A 19,842-nucleotide genomic window follows, 5' to 3' on the forward strand; every position below is an offset into this window, starting at 1 on the left:
ATAATTGAGGCAAAGTCGACGGGTTAAACCACTTTTGGTAATTTTTTCATATTAGTACCATTTCTGGGGCAGCCAACAACAAATAGCGCAAAACTTTGGTAGACAGTGAAATAGACGTTCCGGCTCCACTATCAGGTATGACGTGGATGAACGGCCATCGTGCATGTGCATGGCTATAGTTGATCCATTTGATAACAGCATGGTTTTTTAGACGTGCCGCTAGTTACCTGTCGCACATCTCCTCTTCGTTTGTTGTTTGCGATACAGAATGGAGACCTCGATATTTATCTTTCTCATTAGGTATTTTTTGCTGCATGTAGAATATATTGCATGGATCACTCCATCTTCTCTACGAATCTCGATCCAGAAAAGGGGGCTCAACTGCAGCGGCGTGAAAAGCTGGTGGCGGAGTGCTCGATTATGTGCGCTAGCTCGACGAGGTAGCGGCAGCGCTGCAGCGGCCAGAAGATGACAAGCGCCTAGAATTACACGGGTGAAGCCCGCGTCGTACGTCACTGCGACCACCAGGTACTAGGGTCATTTTTTCGATAATTGATGATTTATTACTTTAAGAAGCAATTACACCCAGCCTCTGCATAACCAGGATGCACCCAGCAATATGTCTTGAGTCGAAAGTCAGAAAATACAAACTAGACGAAATACATATCGAGGCGACGAATCATAAGACGCCTAAGGTGTGGGTGGGGCTTCAATCCGTAGACTATGTTGCCACCCATGTAGGGAAAAAGTATCCCTCACGCCGTAGCCTCCAACCGTTTATAGATCTTCATAAACAGGTCCCGTTTCTCCACTCGCTGAAGAGGTAACCACAAACGGAGAATACCCGTACATCTCTAGACAACCCGCAAGATAGAGAAATTTTTATCGTTAAAAATATTGTCATTTCTACTTAGTCAAAGCGCCCAGATAACTACAAGCGCCCCCAACCTAAGAAGCAACTTGAACCTTGAATCGATACCATGAAGCCAATTGCCAAAGACATTGGCCACACTAGTCAGAGGATACATGTTAGACGCTACTTGGATGATTGACCATATAGATCTCGCAAATCGGCACGGGAAGAAAAGGTCTTTAATAGGTTCGTCATGTTGACAAAAAACACACCGAGTACTTCCATGCCAGTTTTGCTTAACTAGATTGTCCTTGGTGAGGATAACCCCCGACGAAGATACCATCCATTTTTTCATTTTTAATGGTATTTTCATCTTCCAAATTTTCTTATTATTATCAACTGGTATGTCAGAATGAAGTATCACATTGTATAGTGATTTTACATAGAATGTGCCATCTACATGTAGATTCCACCTAAATTCGTCCGGTTCAGGCGATAGTTGTATATCTCCCAGCCGGTGAATTAGATAATTCCATGCAAATAGCCTTTGCCCAAGCAAGACCCATCTGAACGTCACATTCGGAGGTGAGGTAGCCATTATCGTGGCAATGGTATCACTTTTGCGACGAACAATACTAAACAAGGCAGGATACTATTCACATCAGGGTGCATTGCCTAACCAAATGTCTTCCCAGAACCATATCTGTGCTCCATTCGTGATTGAGAATGTACCGGCGGAAAAATAATTTCTTTGCCGCCATGAGACCTCCCAGAAGTGCGAATCCCCTGGTTTCCAAACCACTTGGGATATCGTCTTTGAGCCGATATATTTTCTTCTAAGAATACTTTGCCAAATCCCATCCTCGGTAAGAAGCTTGAACATCCATTTACCTAGCAGGGCTGAATTCTTGACGTCCAAGTCATGAACTCCAAGCCCTCCTTGATCTTTGGGACTACAAACTATACTCCATTTAAACAGTCGATATTTCTTTTTTCTCGCTGTCCCCTTGCCAAAAGAATCTGGATCGATAGTAATCGAGTTTATACATGATTCCTTTTGGTACAAGAAAGAATGATAGCATATACAGTACCACATTAGTCAGTACCGAATTAATGAGTACCAATCTTCCTTCCAGGGTCAATAATTTTCCTTTCCAACTGCTAAGGCGTTTTTGTAATCTTTCTTCCACTATTTTTCATTCAGCGATTGTGAGTCTTCGATAATGAATCGGAATACCCAAATTGCGAATAGGAAATTGGCCTTGCCCGCAACCGAACAACTCTGCATATAGAGTCATATCATTTTGGGCATCGCCTAAATAGAACAATTCGCTTTTATGGAAATTGATTTTTAATCCCGACAACTGCTCAAATGCCGGAAAAAAAATTTAGGTTGCGAGCTTTTTCAAGATCATGATCCATAAACAGAATTGTATCATCGGCATATTGGAGGATTGATAAACCACCATCAACCAGATGTGGAATCACACCTTTAATTTGACCATCAGACTTGGCCCGCTCTATCAAGATAGTCAGCATATCCGCAACAATGTTGAACAACATTGGTGACAACGGATCACCTTGGTGTGGCCCTTTTCATATCTGGAAGTAGTGTCCGGTATCATCATTAACCCGGATTGACACACTTCCTCCATACACAAAATCATTGATCAGAGCATGCCACTCAGAAGAAAAATCTTTCATCCTGAGAGCCTGTTGTAGAAAACACCACTTAACTTTATCATACGCCTTTTCAAAATCTAATTTTAAAATAACCTCATGTAATTTCTTGGTATGCATCTCATGTACCGTCTAATGCAAAACCACCACTCCATTCAGGATATTTCTTCCTCGCATGAAAGCGGTCTGTGATGGATGAACTACATGATCCGCGACCATATTAAGTCTAATGGTGGCCACTTTCATGAAAATCTTGAAACTTACGTTTAATAGGCAAATAGGTCTATATGGTTGAATCTTTTCTGCCTCATTAACTTTCGGTACCAAAATTACTTCACCAAAAGTTAGAGGAAATAATTCTAGTTGCCCCATGGGCAAAGCACTGAACAAATCTAGAAGGTCCGATTTTATAATATCCCAAAAAGTTTGATAAAACTCCGCTGGAAAACCATCTGGACCCGGTGCTTTGTTACATTCCATTTGGAAAATTGCCTTCTAAACTTCTTCCTTTGAATAAGGTGCAGTCAGAAGGCCATTTTCTTCCATATATACTTGGGGTATGTCATCCGTTAAGTCCTCGTTTAAAGAAAAGGAACTTTCCTCCGGAGGGCCAAATAGACCTTTATAATAATTCGTAATGTAGGATTGGAGTTGCTCATGGCCTTCAATCATCCCTTCATCTTGTATCAAGGAATGAATATGTTTTTTTCGATGTCTCCCATTAGCCAAGCCGTGAAAATATCGCGTATTTGAGTCTCCTTCCAATATGAATTGGGCCTTGGAACGCTGATACCATTTAAGATCCTCTTCTCGAAGAAGACCCGCTATCTGCGCATTGGACTGATTCTTAAGTTCAATATCTTGCGGAGATAACGGTCTTACCTCAGCTAAAGCCTCAAGCTCATCAATAACAGATGATAAGCGAGCCTTCTCCTTTTTAAGAATGCCGGCCATATGGGCAGCCCAACCAGAAAGATGTTTGCGCATAGCCTGCATTTTATTATTCCATCTCAAAATTGGAGTACTCCCTGAGACCGGTCTCTCCCAAACCGTTTTAACCATTTCATGGAACCCCTCTCGATGTAACCAGCCAAGTTCAAACTTGAACGGGCGTTTAGAAACAGGGCGGGGATTCCCAGTGGTTGGTAGGATAGGAGCATGGTCAGACAATTTTTCGATCCACGGAGGGTACCATAGGATATTTAACTTCCCAATCAGTATCCATCAACACGCGATCTAGTTTTTCGTACGTGGGTTTAGGCAAGCTGTTGGCCCAAGTAAATTGTCGATCGGGCATAAACACCTCTCTCAAGTCTAAGCTATCGATGACAACAATAAACAAGAAAAACCAATGTCCATCGAAATGGTCTTTGCTTTTCTCGTGAGGAAATCTGAACAAATTAAAATCCCTCCGATCAAAATCGAATGAGGGTTATCTTTTGCAAGATTTACCAACTCTCCAAGAGGTACTAGGGTCATGGTGGCCAGCAACAACAAGTACTTCCGCAGGCTGTATTCCCACGGCTGTTGCGGGTGCCATTGCTGCCGGTTGAGGTGCTGGAGCTGACCGGGTAGCGCGCGCTGGAGTATCGCAGGAAGGGCGTTGACCTCGATCTAGCCACGGGCACCACACCAGCGCGCCACCGTAGTTCGTGTCCACCGTCTCTGTGGTCGCCTCGCAGGTCGTGCGCGTGCTGGCGTCGCTCTCGGAGCTGCTCCACCACCCGCAGGTGTAGGAGCCGCTGCGCCGTTAGGCCACGTATTCCCCATCCTCGCTTGACCGCTGCCTGCTCGAGGGTTTCCTCCGCCCCGCTGATGTACACGGGAGCTTCCACGAGTCCCTCGTCGCCCTCGATGTGCTGCAGGCCGAGACGCGTGCCGCGCTGCGCCGGTGCGGCCTCCCTTGCCTCGCCGACGCGCACAAGAGCTTTCCCTGAGTCACTCGTCGCCCTCACCGCACTGCAGGCCGAGACGCGCGCTGCGCTGCGCTGGGGCGCGGCCTCCCCTGCCTCGCCGACGCGCACAGGAACTTGCCCTTGCCATGCTGGGCTAGGCGTGGACTCCCCCCGCCTCGCCGCGCTGCAGGTCGAGACGCGCACCACACAACGTTGAGCGCGGCCTCCCCTGTCTCGCCGCCGCCCGCGCCGTGGCAACCAGGTCCCTTGCGGCGATCCTGGAAGACCTGCAGCCGAAACGGCCGCTCTCGCCGTAGCCGTCGACGACTCGGCCGTCAGCTGCTGCAGCCCGAGGAGAAGGTACGGAAGAGGGAGGAGTTGACGCTCGTCGTCTTCTCTCGCTACATGCAGCTCGACGACACGCTCGGCATGCTTGGCCGCATGGATGGTCGGCAAGAATCGCTCAGTCTTAACCGGCTCGGGCCTACCCAAGTTCTTGTAATTTACTCCACGATGCATGCACTTAGAATTGCATTTCCGCTCGCTCGCTTGCTCCGTCTCTCTCCCCATCTCTCTCTTAATTTATGTTGAATTTTTTACTAGATTTTGTCGCACTCACATCCACGATACGTTAGAGCATCTCCACTCGTCCCCCCGACGAGGCCCCCGAGCGACGTTTTTTCCATCCGGACGGCGAAATTCGGCCCAGTCGCGCCCCCGGTTCCTCGTTTTCGTCCGGATTTGACCCTTCATCCATCCGGCGAGCCCACGCCATCCCCGGCCCCCCGGGGCGCGCTCGGGGACTCCGGACGAAGCTAAACCAACCGCCCACGCCCACGTGTCTCCTCTTTCGTCCGGATTCCCCGAGCCATCCTCTTTTTCCCCGAGAAACGCCGCTTGGGGAGCACACGACTGGGAAACTACTGCCCCCCACGCCAAATCTTCCTCCAATCCGGACGAAAAATTCGCCGGATTTGGGCGTGGGGAGCGCCAACGAGTGGGGATGCTCTTAGTTGTGGTCATTCTTTCTTTTTTGCGAGAGCGTGGTCATTCTCATTTTATCATCCAAGTGAGTGTACGTGGCCACAATATTATAAGCTTAGCTATCTACGTGCTAAACGACAAACTCTTAGCTTATTAGTGAATTTGCAACCTTGAGCCTGAGTCTTTGATTAAAGTGAAACCCTCGCGCACGACTACAGCACTATGTATTTCTATGCACGTAGGACGGCACGTAAACCCAGCAGCATAGAGATGTGCTTTACGAGGAGTAAGCAAGCTAAACTATCTACAACTAGCGAACAACTAGTACTTGTATTAGGCAATAGCTTGGGAACTCGTTTCTGGGAGGATACTTATGTGATTTGAATAACTCGTTTCTCGGAACTTGTTTAAATACCTCTTCAGAGGTTTACACTGTTGTGAATTTTGGGGGTCTATAGGAACACAAGTTATTAAGATTTTACTAGATCATACAATCTTACTTTTAGTACTGGTATTGTAGTAGCTAAAGTGGTTGGTGAATGCTGGAATAGTTGAAGATTTATGAGAACCTTGTATGGAGAAACTGTTGTTTTATTTGAGGAAATGCAAAATGTTTGTGAAGGGATTATGCTTAAGTTCAGAAACAAAAATGTAAATAGTTGCTAGAAAAATTAGGTGTTTTTACGGTTAAATCCATGTATTCTGTTTTAAAATTAATCACACATTAATTTTTAAAAGTTATGGTTTATTAAGCTTTCTTTTAAAATTAGTCTTTCTTTGGCTAGTGTTTATGAAAAGTATACTGAAAATAGGAACGGAGGGTAGTCGTAAATGTTTACTACTATTTTACAATAAGAATAAAAGTATAGATGACCCGTTCGTTGTCTAATGGCTTAGTATGCTTGTAGTGTTTCACAGTGTGCTTCAGATATTAAGACAGAGTTTACCCCGGTTTGTGTTTAAGTGTTGAACTAGCATGAGATCTGGGCTTTGTGGAAGACTAGCAATACAACTTGTTTAAATAATGTGTTCCCTTTATGTTCCTTCTAATATGATTGTTCAAACTGCTCACTGGATGAATTCGTGGAATAATCTTCGGATACGAGGTCTATGGGGCTTGCAATGCAGAGGGGCAGCTACTGCCATTTGCCGCTGAAAATCTTCGGTAGGAAAAATGGCTGGGCACCCATGGTGTTGAGGATTGCAGAGTGAGAAAAAGAAGAAGTGGATGTTAGAGAAACAAAGAGTGGTCATCAGAGTCTTCCTAGAATGTATCTGTTTTAGCTTGGACTAGTGTGTACTAGGTATGTAGGGGTGGTTTCTTTGCTTTCTTTTGTTCTATCTTGCGATCCTGGCGTTTGTTGGATGTTTGTGTCGGACTCCCAGGACAAAAGGAGGCCTGAGTTCATTATGTTAATCTGGTTCCAATTTTATAGAAATCTGGGGCCTATGACTCTTAGTTCGTAAACAAATCCACAACTAATTCATCAAAGCAGCGGATAATGCATTCTGACAACTCGAATTTTGGAACGACGGAGCCCCGCTCCACCCAACCTAGGGCGACACTGGGGGCGACCAGGCCGCCGCCTCCAACCTCCTCCCTACCGCCCCTCCCCTAGTCGCGCCGGGAAAATCCCGGGAAGAGACGGCGGCGGCGGGGCTTCTCCCCTCGGGCGATGACTCCTTCGCCCACAGCGGCTACGGCGGTGGTTCCGGTGGATATCGACGGCGCGGTGGTCAGTCGGCTTCAGTGTGATGACTATGGAGGAGCGGTTCCCCTGCCGGAGGCATGGCCCCTATGGTGGTGCCGTTGGATCTAGGTCCGGCCAGGGCCTTGGGCTTGGGCGGGCTCGTGGATATGATGCCATTGTTGTTGGGTGTGGTGGCGCTTCGTGGCAACAACTGCCTAGCACCGAGGTAGTGCCGGCGACGGCGGGCTTCGTGGTGCTGGCTGTGGTGGTGCCAGTGGTAGTCAACGCCCATCTCCTACGCCAGTGTTCCTCTCCTCTCAGTGGTGGTCGCTCAAGCCAGTGGCTTTCTTCTTCACCTTCCCTCTCCAATAAAGCTCGGGCATCTTCATGGTCACGGTGTTGGGCCGAGGTGAAAGCCTTGCTCGGCGGTGGCCGGCTGAGCATGCTGACGCCCACGGGCACAATTTTCCTTCTTTGAGGCGTGTTCATGGCCTCACCTTGCCTCCCCTCCCCTCGGATGCAGGGGAAACCCTAGGTCCGGTGACCTGATCAGGCGGCGACACCATGGTGTTGTTATCTTCTTGAAGACGCCGTCTAGACCACGAGGGAATGGCCAATGCGACAATTGGAGTTGGAGGCTTTGAGGCGCCGCCGGTGTCAGCCACAACTCTGGTCTTGTGCTTTCGGGCGCAATGTACGATATGGCGACACATCATGTTCAGCGTCTTCCTCGAGTCCGTTAGGATCCTGCCTCTTTCTCACCGACTCCTCTAGGCACATGAGGGGGTGTACTTTGGTCCTGGTTGCCTTGGAGTTGAAGTCGTGCTACGGTGTGTCTTGCTTTGTTCGTGACGCGGTCCTGAAGCCATGTGCTCCTCTTCTCGCCATTCTTGGTTGGAGATTGGGCAAGGCGAGTCGTTTATCATCGGGTTTGTAGATGGTGTTTTGTTTGCTGCGTGGCGTTGTATCGTGGAGTGGAGTGGTGTCCTTGTTGACATTGTATCGTGGAGTGAAGTTGTGGCCTTCTTGCGTTATACCGGCCGTTTTTGGTCTTTCTTCTATATGATTGATACACCTTTCAGGGTGTATTCTTGAAAGAAACAATCCACAACTAATTCTGCAATTCAACTAGTGCCAACCACGGAAAAGAGGAGAAGGATGGTAAAACGTCCTTACTTGCAAAATCAAACATGGAGATTGCTAGGTAGCATCGGAACGTTGGTAGGGATCGTGGGACGGAGGGGCCGAGGGAGGGAAGAAACAGGGAGGAGTTTAAATGCTTATGTTCCCGGTAATAAAGAAGAGCATCACCTCTCCTCCACCTCGACGCAGCTCCTGATTATATATCGCAAACTGGAGCTGCACCAGCACCCCTCAAATACCCAGGCACGGCATAGGGGGCTTTCACTTGGTCCGTGTGTCCTTCATCCCGGCCGGCCGGTACGTGCGTGCAAGTGGCCGTCCGCACCCCCGCGTTCTCTTCTCTACTACATTATCTTCGGCGAGTTCCACCATTTTGACTTCACGGCATCCGTCCAAGGTAATGTACCTCGTTCATTAGCGTAGCTAGTACGGAGTAGTTGGTAAAATATGTTGTGATGTCTTTGAGATCGAGCAACTGACATGATCGAGCTGACTTGCGTACATTCTGCAGCGCGTCGGTGGCGAGCAGAGCTTAGCTTGATCGAAGATGAGCAGGAACAACGGCAAGGGGCCGAAGCTGGACCTGCGGCTGAGCTTCTCGCGGTCACGCGGCGGAGGCGGGGGCGGAGGGGGTCCATCGGCCGCGCCGCCGGGAGGCAGCAACTCGCCCAGGAGGATGTCGTCGTCCTCATCGTCTTCGGCGTCGCCGGCGAGCTCATGCGTGTCGTCGGAGGGGAGCCCTGAGCCCGAGGCAGGCGGCGGCGGCGCGTCAATGATCCTGGCGGGGTGCCCCCGGTGCATGATGTACGTGATGCTGTCGCGGGAGGACCCCAAGTGCCCCAAGTGCCACAGCACCGTGCTCCTGGACTTCAACGACGCCGGTGCCGACCAGCGCCACGCGGGGTTCGGCTCCGGCAAGGGCAAGCGCGGCTGAGCTGACCTGCGCGCCTCACGCCCCGACTGGCCTTCTTCTTCTACTAGTAGCTTCTAGCTAAAATTGTTTCCTGCGTTTTGCTCAATTGTGCGTGTGCGCGTGCTCGTGTTGTTCGTGCCGTTTGTGTGTCCGAGTTCGATCAAGAAGGAATTATTCCGTAGACCCGTCCTTCCATGGACTAGCTAGTCGGCGTAGGGACATTGGGGTGCCCATGGAACGGGTCTAGGTAATAATTTCATTTCATGTGTGAGGTGTACTGGTGTGTGAGGAGTAGTGTGTGAGTGTGACTGTGTGTGTTTGTACGGGGCAGTACTGCCAAGGATTAAGATTTTGTCTTGAAGGTTTTATAGAAGGTAGTAATTCTCTTGTCCCGCCCGTCGTCCTTTCTCGCCCGCATAGTCACAGCTTCACTACGCCGGCATAAATTCTATGCAGTGACGTGGGTGCAAACGCATTACCTTCTATACGGACGGACGTCGACCTAGGCTCTGGGCATGTGTGAACGTCCATGGCCGGCAAGCATATATTTATCTCAAAGTACTTCCTCTATTTCATAATTCTTGCAACGATTGTAATTTGAATTTAAACTAAATCACGACAAGAAACTATCGAACAAAGAGAATAGTACTAGTACGTAGGACATATGAAAGTCATTAATTATATTAATTAATACTTCCTTCGGTTTTTTAATTGATTTAGATTTAGTACAAAATTGGAGTCAATTAGAAAAGATCGGATGGAGTACGAATGACATGCAGCTGGCAGGCAGTCTATGCACATCTGTAACATCAAGAATTCAGACAAGTTCTTAATTTGATCTGCAAAATAAGTTTGCATGTTCTTTGGTTGAGACTTGAGAGAGAGGGGGAAGGGCAGGCATGGGGAGATGCTGGGTGGTTAGGGTCATTCAAAGGGGAGACTATTGCGGATTAACTCGCTTTTAAACCCAGCATGAATGCACGAGTAATTGGAGACAGTTGCGCAATAAGAAGAGGGCCGGGGATCGATCGTAGTGTCAGGGCGATGCATGAAACCACACTTGATGCCAACCTTGTCGCTTCAATGCGTTGCTGCTGCTCCATCTTGCAATGGAATTGATGCTCCACTAATTCGCACTGTGTGCTCTACTCGCTGCGCTGTACTACGTACGTACCTCTTCTGCACACAGAATCAAGGCACACTGCAGCACGTACGCTCGACCTTGATTGTGAGACCGAGAGCTTGCTGCTGGTACACAGTGACCAGCTCAATGCCCACGAGAGAAACAGTATGCTGCAGCGGCAAGAAGATTGCGATCGAAATCAAAACAGTCCGTTGATGCTCTCCCCTTTCTGAAAAGTGCATGTTCAACAGTGACATCTGGAGAAGACACTGATCCACATCAAGTTAGCTCGCCACTTTTAGGCAGAGGCGTTATGGTTGCATTCAGCTGACGCTATGCGGTCCGTGCGTGCGGAGGTGTCAGCTGCATGGATATAGAGGTCGTCCATGCATTGGCATGCAGTAGTGAACCGCAACATTGGGCATGCATATCCTATCTCGCCCCCCCTTAAATAGTTTTGGGAGAAGCCGGACCCAAATTTTCTCCCAGCCCCCCTCCTCACCCCTCCCCCAAGCAGTGACGGACGCAGTAAAATATTGGAAGGTGGGCACACTTTATTTTTACTTTTTGCATTAGCCTTTGTATGACAAAATTTTGCTAAATTAATAAGAAGTAATATACTAGCAACGAGCGTGTGCTTGCCACGGAATACATATTGAAGAACAATTTCGAGCAAAATAAGAGACAAAGAATAGAAAAAATGCCAATTGTGAACTTACTTTTATATTTTCATAGGTTACAGAAACAAATTATTATGATTTGGGGTCATCCCATTAAACTGCAGCTCACGCCTAGATTCATCCTCACCTACAAGGATTTGTATAATTAAAAATAAAGCTGAATTCCGTCAGTTCCAGAGCATTTTCTTCGGACAAATCAACTTGCTATGGACTGCACCATCCTTTCGTCTAGTAAGTTAAACATAGCTCCCTATGTATGGTTTCAAAGGCCATCTCTTTTCTATACAAGGATACAAGTTAATCGATACGAGCCATGTCTTTTCTACACAGGTATGCTAGCATGAGCATTTTATAAATTTGGTAAAGATGGGTTGGCTTGTTCCGGCTCTCTGGCTAGCTACGTACGGGCTGGTCCGGCTTTGATCCGATGGCGTGCTGCAGTTCTGGTCGCGCGGCCGCGGGGCCAGGCGGCGACCGGAGCAGGGGGACACCGGCGAGTGCAGCCGGCACCGGCGGGCGCTGGAGCTGGGTAGCGACTGAACAGGGCGGCGAGAGGAAAGACCTTTGTCCGCGTATATGGGGTAGTTTGGTAGGCTGCATGAGATTCACGGCTCACTGCGTCCCATCTCGTTCCGGACGAGCTCAGGTTCAAGAATGAATGTCACATCGTTTGATAGGCTGGGTTGCATCGGGTGGCACCCAAGTGACACTTTGATTTGTTGGTCGCATAATTTTCGTAGCCTCACCTATATGGCAACATGGTGACCTTGCCTCACCTATCACAAGACCACCATGACACCGCCGTTCACAAGCTTCGGCACGTCGACGATGGCACCGCTGGTCACGCCGGTCAAAAGCAGCACCATGTCGTCGACCACGAAGACGAAAACCACCATGACACCGCTGGTGACGCCGGTCACAAGCATGGGCACACCGACCACGAAGACGAACACCACCATGACACTGTCGGTCACGCTGGTCACAAGCATCACCATGTACCGACCACGAAGATGAGCACCACCGGTCACGCCGGTTTCAAAGCATGGGTACCATGAAGACGAACACCACAATGACAGCACCGTATGTGACGCCGGTCATGAGTATCACCATGTCGCCGACCACGAAGACGAACACCACCAGGACACCGCCGGTCACGCCGGTCACAAGCATGGGCACATCGTCGACCACGAAGACGAACACCACCATGACTCCACCACCATGGATTATCATCTCTCACTTCTCACCTATCATCACCACGTGTCCACATTGTCGTCCATGAAGATGGCAAGCCAGAAGTTGAGCAAAAGTAGTACAAACCTTACTCACACATACGTACAGATTACAGTATACTTGTGAGTCATTTATCTATCAGTGTACGTATGTACACCGAAACAAAAACTTATCAACATGAAAGTCATGCGGAATGGTGAGGTGAACCTACTCAAAGAAATTTCAAACGGTTGAGCGTGTACGGCGAATTTGGAAAAATTCGGTTAAAACTTCATACACGAAATTAACGATTTACGACCGACGAAACTCGAAACCGATTGTGAAAATTGGTTCGTATCATTGACACACATCTTTTTCATTAACAACTTATTTCGATTCGGACTATGTTTGTGTTGATTTGAGAGAGGGTGTGTGGAGTAGTGTAAGGGAGAGTAGGCGTACGCAACATCTTGTGCAACCCTTGCAACCAGTGGAGCCAAAGTGGCGCGGGAACGGGCTTGTCCCTCGAGAAACTGCTGATTCGGGCGTTCCTCTAGATGCAGGCAAAACACTGCTTTGAGAATCGTGATGCAACAACGCGAGTCCAAACGGGCTGAAAATTGCTAGCCCGATGCGAGCCAAGGGGCATGCAGGCCACCAAACGCGCTCTATAGGATTACTCCGCGAGCTGGCCTCGTTGGGCCATATCTTGGTTTCTCAGTTTCTGGGCTTCGAATATTAGTAATAGCTAAGTGAACTTCAAAGTTTTTGGGTGAGCCACGCCCCCCTGGCCCACCCGCTGGGTACGCAATGCCCCCAAGGCCCACACCCCCGCCCCCAAAGCTGGATGAACGGGTGCAACGGCTCTGCTACCGATGCCCCACATGCCAGCCACACTACCTCGTCATCTCACCGCCTCGCCACCTTTAATGTCGGTGTTCTTGAGAGCCATCCCCTCCAATCGATGGTATCCGGTGGCGATATTGCACACCATGTGCGCAACTTCCCAAGGCTTACCATGGTTTCCCGCCACTTGGTGCCTTGTCTTCCTGCCCCTCCTCCCCTTTAGCTAGCCATTCCCGCACCTCGTCCTTGCCCACATCGCCATTTGTTGCGCCTAGACCTCAACCAGAAACCTATGTCTTCATCAAATCCCAGAGCGCCATGACCGAAAGGTTCGACGGAGATCCCGCGTCCGGCAACAGCTTTCGTCGCTTTTCCCACCATGACTGCGAGGCGCGAGTGCTGTACGAGGCGGGTTACATGGCCCCATCTGACATGCGATGCCCCGGCGGTGAGTACCATCTAAGCACTGGCGGGATCCCTATCCCGCAGATCCCGCAAGGCGCCCACGGATGGCGGCAATCCAGCACGCCTTCGAGCAGCTACCGGCGGAGAGGTAAGCGGATCCCCAGTGGGATCCACAGAACAACGGCACATGGAATGCCTACTTATAGGCGTGTCATGAGCGGGATCTCATGGACTACCGCAGCGAGGCCCCCTGCGCACAAATACAAGAACGCCGCCGCGTGGAGCCTATGGTGGGAGCGCCAGGGAGAACTCTCTATGCCGTCCTCAAGCACATCCAAATTGGCAACCAGCGTGACTGCTCTACCTGCTGCCTCCGAAAGATCGTTAGGCGCCACGACGAATAATGTTGGCGTCCTTGTCTTCATCCACATCGAGGGAGTGGACTTCTTCTCCCTCAGACTCATCATCAAGGAGGAGTACGAGGATCTACCGTGAACCGCATGCTCCTCGGTAGCTATCAAATGTGCGCGGACGCCTCTGCCTCGTAAAGCCCAAGAAGGAGCCAAGGCGGGATCATGAGTGGGTACCACCGCAAAACTACGCGGCCATCCAGATGGCCCATAGGATCCAGATGGCCTGGAGGAGTTCTCAGGCGAGAGGATAGCCATGTGCCTCCTTCCCGGAGGTGTAGCCGGTGTCACTGGAGTTTGCTTTGGCCTGGTGATGCATGTAAGATGCATACATCATGAGTCGATAAAGGTGTTTTGACTAAAGTTATGGTGGTTGATTGTGAAAATGGCTCTCTCCACCTCTCCACCTCCACCGCAACCCTCCCCACCGGCGGCCATGACCTCGAGATCTAGGCAGTATGGAGGCCATTTTGCATTGAGATTTCATGCCAGGCTTGGCCTTGGCAGATCAGGTTCGTTGTCGCTTTGGATCTACGGTTCACTTCTCTCCCTCCTCCCCTGGCAAAGAATTCTTCTTGGTGGTTTCTTGTTCCTCGGCATCTTTTGTTCTCATAGTGGAATCAGTGGGCTTGGCTCTTCAATGTTGCATTGGTGATGATGCCCTTGGATTTAGGGTTTATCAACTGAGTGATTGACGATTTTGTTTCTCTGTGGCTTCAAATAAAGTGGGGCATTTCATATATGGTTTACATGATCGGATCTGGCTAGATTTTGTGTGTCACTTTTCTCTATATCGTGGAGTTTATCCTAGGGTTTCTGGTTTTTTTGATCGTGCAACATCACCTCTGGTTCCATCTAAGCAAGATCTGATCGTGGCTCAGCGCAGTCCTACACTTTTACATCCGAATCTGGATGTTCTTGCAGCTAGTTCTGCTAATGATTTATCAGCTACACGAGAATTGGCAAAATTTGGATTCATACGCACGGCTTCATCTACTTCTCTGGAAAATTCAAATTCTGCAACAGTGGCATGTGATGATTTGTTTTTCAAGGTTGGTCAACTGACGATACCGATCAAAAAGGATCGTGTTGCTTCATCAAAATTGACATTGATGGGCTCAAATTTTCCATGATTACTTTGTCAGAATCTGCCCGTTCAAACTTTGGAAATTTTGGAGGATCAACGCCAGGTAGGTTATTCAGAGGAAGAGATTATGGATGCATTGAATTTGCCTATTATTCCGCCAAAAGATCTTGTGTTTGAATTCATTGGACGTTGCTACCGTTGTGGACTTAAAGATCACCTCAAAATTAATTGTCCTGGTTTCTGTGCTAACTGCTATCAATTGGGTGTCAAATGTGATCACTGCTCTCCCATTGGGCTATATGTTTTCTGTTCTCAATGCCTAGCACCAGGCCATTATTTCAAGGACTGCACTATTGGTCTCAGGTGTAAATCTTGTCGAATCTTGGGACAATGGGCCTCGAACTGTTCCAAACGGCCCACCGGAATTTGGAGAGTCAAAAACGTGAAGCCAACTAAAAGAAGAATCAATTAATTGGTCGGAATATATGGGTGGTTAAGGGAAGTGGAGATTTTGTACCACATTTATCGCTTGCCGTTTCGTCTCCTCCTTCTGCTTCCTCTCCTAGCTCGGCCGCCGCCATGGCTACGTTCCCCGTGAATCCGCTTGTGTTCCTTCTTGAGGGAATGAAGATTGATCAAGGCCCTCCAGATCGAAAGGTTAGAACTGATCTGGTTGTCCCTCCTACTGCTCCTCTACAGCATGATCGTGTTCTGATTGCTGAGACAAATAGATTTATACCTGTGCACTTGAGGCAGTCGGTCAGAGAGGACATAAGGGATATGATGGTAGAGGAAGGGTTTATTGTTCGTTATTTTTATGATCATCCTTTTGGCATTGGTGTCTACACTTTCGCTAAAACTTTAGCAGCAGACGCAGCAGTGAGATTACTACAGTCACTTTTGTGCACCATGATGCTCCTAGAAATATGCGCTTGACAACCTTTGGTCGAGAAACATGGATTCTTTACCTTGGATTTCCCCTAGACTATCAGACAGATTATTATGTCAGGGGTTGTGGAGGACTTTGGGCAGTTGTCTATCTGGCACAACCCTAGAGGTAATAAGAAGTTTGTACTTGTCAAAGCCTGGATTGTGGACCCAAAGTTTGTGCCCAAAAGTCTGGTGATGCATCAACTAGGTGGTGCAAGGCGTAGCTGGACTGTGCCAGTTATTATGCTCAGGTCTGCTGACTGGAATGCACATATTCATGATGTTCCTCCTCCTCCAGAAGATCCAGCTCCAGCCAATGGCAACCCACATCCTATGCATGGTCCTGAAATTACTGCAGAGCAACTCTTCCAACAACATTTTGCAAATTGGCTTCAACAAAATATGCAGTTTGGAGGGAATAATGGAGGAAATAACCAAAATGTGCAACATATGCTAGTGCCTGATCATGTTCCATTACCCGTTCAAGAGGACAATAATCTTGCTGATCAAGGAGTGCATTTTTCTGCTGGTGTTCATCCTCCTATTAATAATCTAACAGATAGCCCAATGCAGGCTTGGAATGATAGCATCTCTAGCTCTTCTTCATCAGGAGGCAGTGCCATGTCAGTTGATGCCTTGGATGCTTTTCATATAAACTCCTTCACAGAAATTCTTTCTCACACATGCATGATCAAATCTGCGCTAGTGTCGGGGGGGGGGAGACCCCGAGTATGGCAAAAGACTAGGAAGGCCAGCTGGCCTGCGGCAAAGGCCGGCTGAGGAGAAGCCGGCTGGAGTCGTGGTCGGCTGCCTTACGAGCCGACTGACCCTAGATCTGTGTTGGTCTGGCCACGGTCGTCTGCGCTGTGGCTAGGCCGGCTTCTACGTGTCATACTGATGACCCACAAGTATAGGGGATCGCAGCAGTCTTCGCGGGAAGTAAATCCCAATTTATTGATTCGACACAAGGGGAGACAAAGAATACTTGAAAGCCTTAACAGCGGAGTTGTCAATTCAGCTGCACCTGGAAACAGACTTGCTCGCAAGAGTTTATCAGTAGTAACAGTTTTATAGCAGTAGCAGTAGTGAAATAACAGCAGCAGAGTAACAAAGACAGCAGTAGTAATTATAGTAAACAGCAGGATTAAAATACTGTAGGCACGGGGACGGATAACGGGCGTTGCATGGATGAGAGAAACTCATGTAACAATCATAGCAGGGCATTTGCAGATAATAATAAAACGGTGTCCAAGTACAAAGCAATCAATAGGCATGTGTTCCATATATAGTTGTACGTGCTCGCAATGAGAAACTTGCACAACATCTTTTGTCCTACCAGCCGGTGGCAGCCGGGCCTCAAGGGAATCTACTGGATATTAAGGTACTCCTTTTAATAGAGTACCGGAGCAAAGCATTAACACTCCGTGAACACATGTGATCCTCACATCACTACCATCCCCTCCGGTTGTCCCGATTCTTGTCACTTCGGGGCCATTGGTTCCGGACAGCGACATGTGTATAAAACTTGTAGGTAAGACCATAAACAATGAATATCATGATGAAATAATAACATGTTCAGATCTGAGATCATGGCACTCGGGCCCTAGTGACAAGCATTAAGCATAGCAAGTTGCAACAATATCATCAAAGTACCAATTACGGACACTAGGCACTATGCCCTAACAATCTTATGCTATTACATGACCAATCTCATCCAATCCCTACCATCCCCTTCGGCCTACAGCGGGGGAATTACTCACACATGGATGGGGGAAACATGGCTGGTTGATGAAGAGGCGTCGGTGGTGATGATGGCGATGATCTCCTCCAATTCCCGTCCGTGAGTGCCAGAACGGAGACTTCTGGCTCCCGAGACGGAGTTTCGCGATGTGGCGGCGTTCTGGAGGCTTTCTGGCGACTTCGACTTCTTCCCGTGCGTTTTTAGGTCGAAGGCAATAAATAGTCCGAAGGAGGGCGTCAGGGGCTGACCGAGGCCGCCACACCATAGGGCCGAGCGGGCCCCTCCTGGGCCGCGCCGGCCTATGGTGTGGGGCCCTCGGGCCCCCACCTGGCTTGCCCTTCTGGCTCCGCCAATATTCTGGGAAAATAGGACCTTCTGCATAAATTCCGAGGATTTTCCTGAAAGTTGGATTTCTGCACAAAAACGAGACACCAGAACAGTTCTGCTGAAAACAGCGTTAATCCGTGTTAGTTGCATCCAAAATACACAAATTAGAGGCAAAACAATAGCAAAAGTGTTCGGGAAAGTAGATACGTTTTGGACGTATCAACTCCCCCAAGCTTAGCTTATTGCTTGTCCTCAAGCAATTCAGTTAACAACTGAGCGATAAAAGAACTTTCACGAACACATTTGTTCATATGATGTAAATATTCTCATGCTATGGCTAATACTTAGGCAGTCCATAATAAGATATATGCAAATAAGATCATCTAACAGCTATGTCAATCATGGAGAGGTACCAACAATTAATAATAAGCATCATGAATCATGTATATAAGCAGGATTGCATTGTTCATAAGAGAGTATGATAAAGTGGTATCTCGCTTGCCCATATTTGATTAGCAAAACATAAATGCTCAGGCACCTCTGAAGTTCATAGAAAGACTAGAAGTAGTGATTGTCAAAGATAAAAGCATCAAAGTTATACCACAATCAATCATATTTTGAGACAAGCATATTATACTAAGAATGACAGTTGTGCTCTCAAGATAGTGCTCAAAGAAAGAATGGAGACACAACATAAAAGTAAAAGATTGACCCTTCGCAGAGGGAAGCAGGGTTTAACATGCGCTAGAGCTTTTCATTTCTAAAACATGAGTAAAATTATTTTGAGAGGTGTTTGTTGTTGTCAACGAATGGTAATGGGTACACCAACTACCTTGCCAACCGGACTTCCAAGAGCGGCTCCCATGAATTATTTTTATGTTTATGTGGCACTCCTTCCAACCTTTCTTTCACAAACCATGGCTAACCGAATCCTCGGGTGCCTGCCAACAATCTCATACCATGAAGGAGTGCCTTTTTATTTTAGTTTTATTATGATGACACTCCCCCCAACCTTTGCTTACACAAGCCATGGCTAACCGAATCCTTCGGGTGCCGTCCAACAATCACATACCATGGAGGAGTGTCTATTTAGGTTAATTAATTTGGGACTGGGAATCCCGTTGCCAGCTCTTTTTGCAAAATTATTGGATAAGCGGATGTGCCACTAGTCCATAATGAAAGTCCGTCAAGAGTAAATGACAAGGTTGAAAGTTAAACACCACATACTTCCTCATGAGCTATGAAACATTAACACAAATTGAGAAGCATTTTGAAGGTTTTAAAGGTAGCGCATGAGAATTTACTTGGAATGGTTTGAAATGCCATGCATAGGAATTTATGGTGGACACTTTGGAACAACTTGGTTTTCAGGGGTTTGGAAGCACGAGCAGCGTTCCCGCTCAGTACAAGTGAAGGCTAGCAAAAGACTAGGGAGCGACAAATCAAGAGAGCAGTAACTGTCATAATCATGCTTGCGGCAAAATAAATTAACGAAGGCATAAAAGTGATACAAGAACTCTAAAGCAATATAAATCATCGAGGCTTAATTGACTTTTGTTCAGTCATATGCATGCGTGAGCATGTGCCAAGTCGATATAAATGAATTATTCAGAGGAGGATACCACAATGCCATACCTACTTATGAATAAAACAATGCAAGCAAACATCCATAACATGCTACTCATATTAATAAATTGGAGCTAAACATGAGAGATCATGAACTACTAGACTTTCTCAAATGATATATACCTCACATGAACCAACTAAGCATGCTCACATGGATGAGTATATGTACAAAAATGAAAACAAATAGAGTTCATACCAGCCTCTCACCACAATCCAATTGTCGTGGATCGTCATTATTGCCTTTCACTTGTGTAGCTTGGATAATATGAAATGAAAACCACGCTCCAGCCACCGAAGAC

The 19,842-nt window shown here is 47.8% G+C and overlaps 1 protein-coding gene across 1 annotated transcript; it reads left to right on the forward strand.

Moving 5' to 3' along the window:
• The first annotated feature begins 8,491 nt into the window (after window positions 1-8,491).
• LOC127323349 (uncharacterized) lies at window positions 8,492-9,551 on the forward strand. Its single transcript, XM_051351512.2, has 2 exons — window positions 8,492-8,643; window positions 8,758-9,551. The coding sequence occupies exon 2, from the start codon at window positions 8,794-8,796 to the stop codon at window positions 9,178-9,180; it is 387 nt and encodes a 128-aa protein (XP_051207472.1). The 5' UTR covers window positions 8,492-8,643; window positions 8,758-8,793; the 3' UTR covers window positions 9,181-9,551.
• Window positions 9,552-19,842: the final 10,291 nt, after the last annotated feature.

Source organism: Lolium perenne, chromosome 1, assembly GCF_019359855.2.
Source record: "Lolium perenne isolate Kyuss_39 chromosome 1, Kyuss_2.0, whole genome shotgun sequence".
Taxonomy (NCBI): Eukaryota; Viridiplantae; Streptophyta; class Magnoliopsida; order Poales; family Poaceae; genus Lolium; species Lolium perenne.

Coding starts and splice junctions, on each gene's coding strand:
- LOC127323349 (XM_051351512.2), top strand. CDS start 8,794: ATGAGCAGGAACAACGGCAAGGGGCCGAAGCTGGACCTGCGGCTGAGC.